At 30.7% G+C, this 2,825-nt stretch overlaps 1 protein-coding gene across 2 annotated transcripts; it reads right to left on the bottom strand.

Annotated features, from left to right (window-relative positions):
- Window positions 1-1,367: 1,367 nt before the first annotated feature.
- On the bottom strand, window positions 1,368-2,506 carry LOC114299060 (uncharacterized). 2 transcript variants are annotated; one of them, XM_028243728.2, is made up of 3 exons: window positions 2,352-2,506; window positions 2,194-2,246; window positions 1,368-1,702 (listed from the first exon to the last, which is right to left on the bottom strand). In XM_028243728.2, the coding sequence occupies exons 1-3, from the start codon at window positions 2,413-2,415 to the stop codon at window positions 1,580-1,582; spliced, it is 240 nt and encodes a 79-aa protein (XP_028099529.2). In that variant the 5' UTR covers window positions 2,416-2,506; the 3' UTR covers window positions 1,368-1,579. The 2 variants fall into 2 exon arrangements, with proteins under 2 accessions (XP_028099529.2, XP_028099528.2); XM_028243727.2 differs by having other exon boundaries at window positions 1,368-1,708; window positions 2,352-2,505.
- Between the last annotated feature and the right edge of the window lie 319 nt (window positions 2,507-2,825).

Below are 2,825 nucleotides of genomic sequence, written 5' to 3'. Positions count from 1 at the left end.
AGTCAATGAAAAGTCAACAGATAAATTAAGGAGAAATTAGAAACAAAATGTCTTTCAAAACGAACAAAATGATTTCTCACTAAATTATTTCATAAAAGGTGGACTTCTTACTAATAAAAAATATTTACTGAACCTAATACCTTATACTTTTCTTAGATTAGATTTATCACTAATTTTTTTTATAATAAATTCTCATTAACTAAAAATATAACATAACTAATATCACATAATATTTCGAGTGATTGATAAGTTTTTCCCTGTCAATTACTAGGTGGAAATGGAATTTTCATTTGGCGTGTTAAGCAGGAAAGTGAGTTAGGGACTTTTATATGTTGATGGCTTGCCTAGTTTGGTGTGTCCCTTTACTTTATAGTCATTGAGATTGTCCACACACTTAGGCCAAGCTTGGCATCTACTAAATAATATAAAAAATTAAAAAATTACTATCCTATTTAAGTCACATCATCTTATTTAAATCACATCACCTCTCTAACCCATCACATCAAACCCAACCCATATAAGCCAATAAGTCAAAAAGTACACTTTTTTAAAACATCTCAAACCAACCCTTACACTTTCAAGTGGGTCTCCTATCATTTTTAATTATTTGATAATCTCAAAATATTATGTGATATTTTCATCAAAGGGGTATTACTTGCGAGTGGACCAAGGAAAAAATTATTAAAACATGAAGAGTGCAAATTATTATGGGATGCAATTCGAATCGTGTGAGGGTGTAAGTTGTTTTGAGTTGAACCCTCCATATTAGTGTATATTTTTTTGTCCTCCTTTTATGAATAACTGATGTAACAGACAAATTTTATGAATAAGATAAATGTTGATAACCCACTAGTACTATTAGTGAGAATATTAATCATCTTTTGTTCACATGGAGTTTTTAAGTTTGATTTATTTATATAACAAATTGATCTTAAACAAGTAATTAATGAGTCAAACATGAATTGAGCTTGAGTAAATTTCTTTTATAGTTCTAAGTGCACGGGATTTTTGTTACTATTGGATTTAGAAAAATAAGATATATACAACCTTACCAACATGCAAAAGAGCTATATTTTGTATCTTCTCTACATCATAATGTATACATAGGCCAACGTTACATGCTTATTAATTAAAGGCATTAATTAGATATTAGAAATAAACTAAACAATGTCAAACCCCATGTTAATATTGACAAGTACCCATCTGTTTGTGTTTGTATTTTTGTTTTCTATTTTCGAAAAAACTTTTCATTATTTTGTTAAAAAAAAAAAAAAAAAAACCCGAAAACAGAAGCAAACACCCCTAAACTTTGTTTGTTATAATTAGAAAAGAAAAGAAAAAGCAATATAATAGAAGTACACACAGCATTTGAAATGCCATATTGAATTACCCCATATATGGCCTCTCTGTGCCCACAAGAGGGCTCTTACAATATTAGTATTCTAGAAACTAATACTAAACATATATATATATATATATATATAGATTGTCTCCTCTCCTCATACATGATCAAAATCTCTTAGTTGGGGCAGTGTTTATTATTTAGTTGGGGGCACAGAGGTAGGATAAGGAAAGGGAATCAAGGGTTCTTGCTGCCGCTGCTGCCCGGTTTCCCCTTCCTGGGATAATGCTTAGGATTGGGTCCTGTATAATCATAATCCAACACTGTATCCACCACCAAAAGCTTCCTTGGATTCATACCCTTTAACTTAAAAAAAAAAATAAAAAAAAAAATACTCTTATTAGCAAAACATGCAGCTTTTTCGTTCAATTTGGATATATATATATATATGAACAGAAAATTGCAAAAAAACAAAACTGTAAAAGAAATCATAGTTCATCTTGAATTTCTTTCTCTAGTTCATCATTGTGTGATGTTACTGTCACTTTTCTTCTAACACATGGTGCATTATCAAATTATGTGATGTTAATTTTAGCCATGTTGATTTGAATTTTTTGTAATTTTGTGTATGGTTAAAAAAATTAAAAAAATTGCAACTAAAAATTTGAAAAATTATTATTCTTACCTATTGTTTTAGTTTTTTTCTTCAATTTCCCCTCTAAGATTTTATTTTTGCCCTATCGGGAAATTTACTTCTCTCAATTATCAAACAGGAAAAAAAAAAAAAAAAAAAACTCGTATATGTTTCTAAATATGTTTCTAAACTCTTATATGATTCTATCCCTACCTACCTTGTGATGCAAGTACACGGGGTTGACATTGTCGTGGAGGCCTTCAGCTATGCCTAGAGCAAAATGAGAAAAAAGAAAAATAGTTATATTAACTTCATGATATAGTAAAACAATTGGAAATGAATCAAAGGTGAGATTGAGAGCTAGTTATAGCTCACCTGAAGACAAGCAAATGAGTAGGAAAAGCAAAACTGGAAGAGAGGTCTTGAACCTAAGAGCCATAGGTGACCAATTGGTACTCTTATTAGAATATCATTAGCTCTGGTTCAAGGTTGAAAGGGGTGGGAAGGGGAGAGAGGCTGCTTTTATGCATATTTTGAGTGGTAGATGAGTAAATATTCAATATAATAGTGATATTACGTGACAATATTAATAACTAGTGATGGTATCATTAACTGATGATGGGTTTCACATTGCGATAATGTAGGTTAGGGGAGACAAATAATGTTAACCTAATCCCATTTACGATATTTTATTGGCCGATAATATTACGTAAAATAATATTACTGTTACATTTAATATTTATTTGTAATGGAGAAAGTGAAGTGCCCATAAGAGTTGTTGTGATGGTGCACCCCACCCAATTGGTACACAATGATGATGAGGTGCATTACCTAAGAGCCACAACCTCT

Source organism: Camellia sinensis, chromosome 8 (genome assembly GCF_055761805.1).
Source record: "Camellia sinensis isolate YWXY chromosome 8, ASM5576180v1, whole genome shotgun sequence".
Taxonomy (NCBI): domain Eukaryota; kingdom Viridiplantae; phylum Streptophyta; class Magnoliopsida; order Ericales; family Theaceae; genus Camellia; species Camellia sinensis.
Note: the sequence above shows the minus strand (reverse complement) of the source record. Positions and strands in the feature narration are given on the sequence as shown.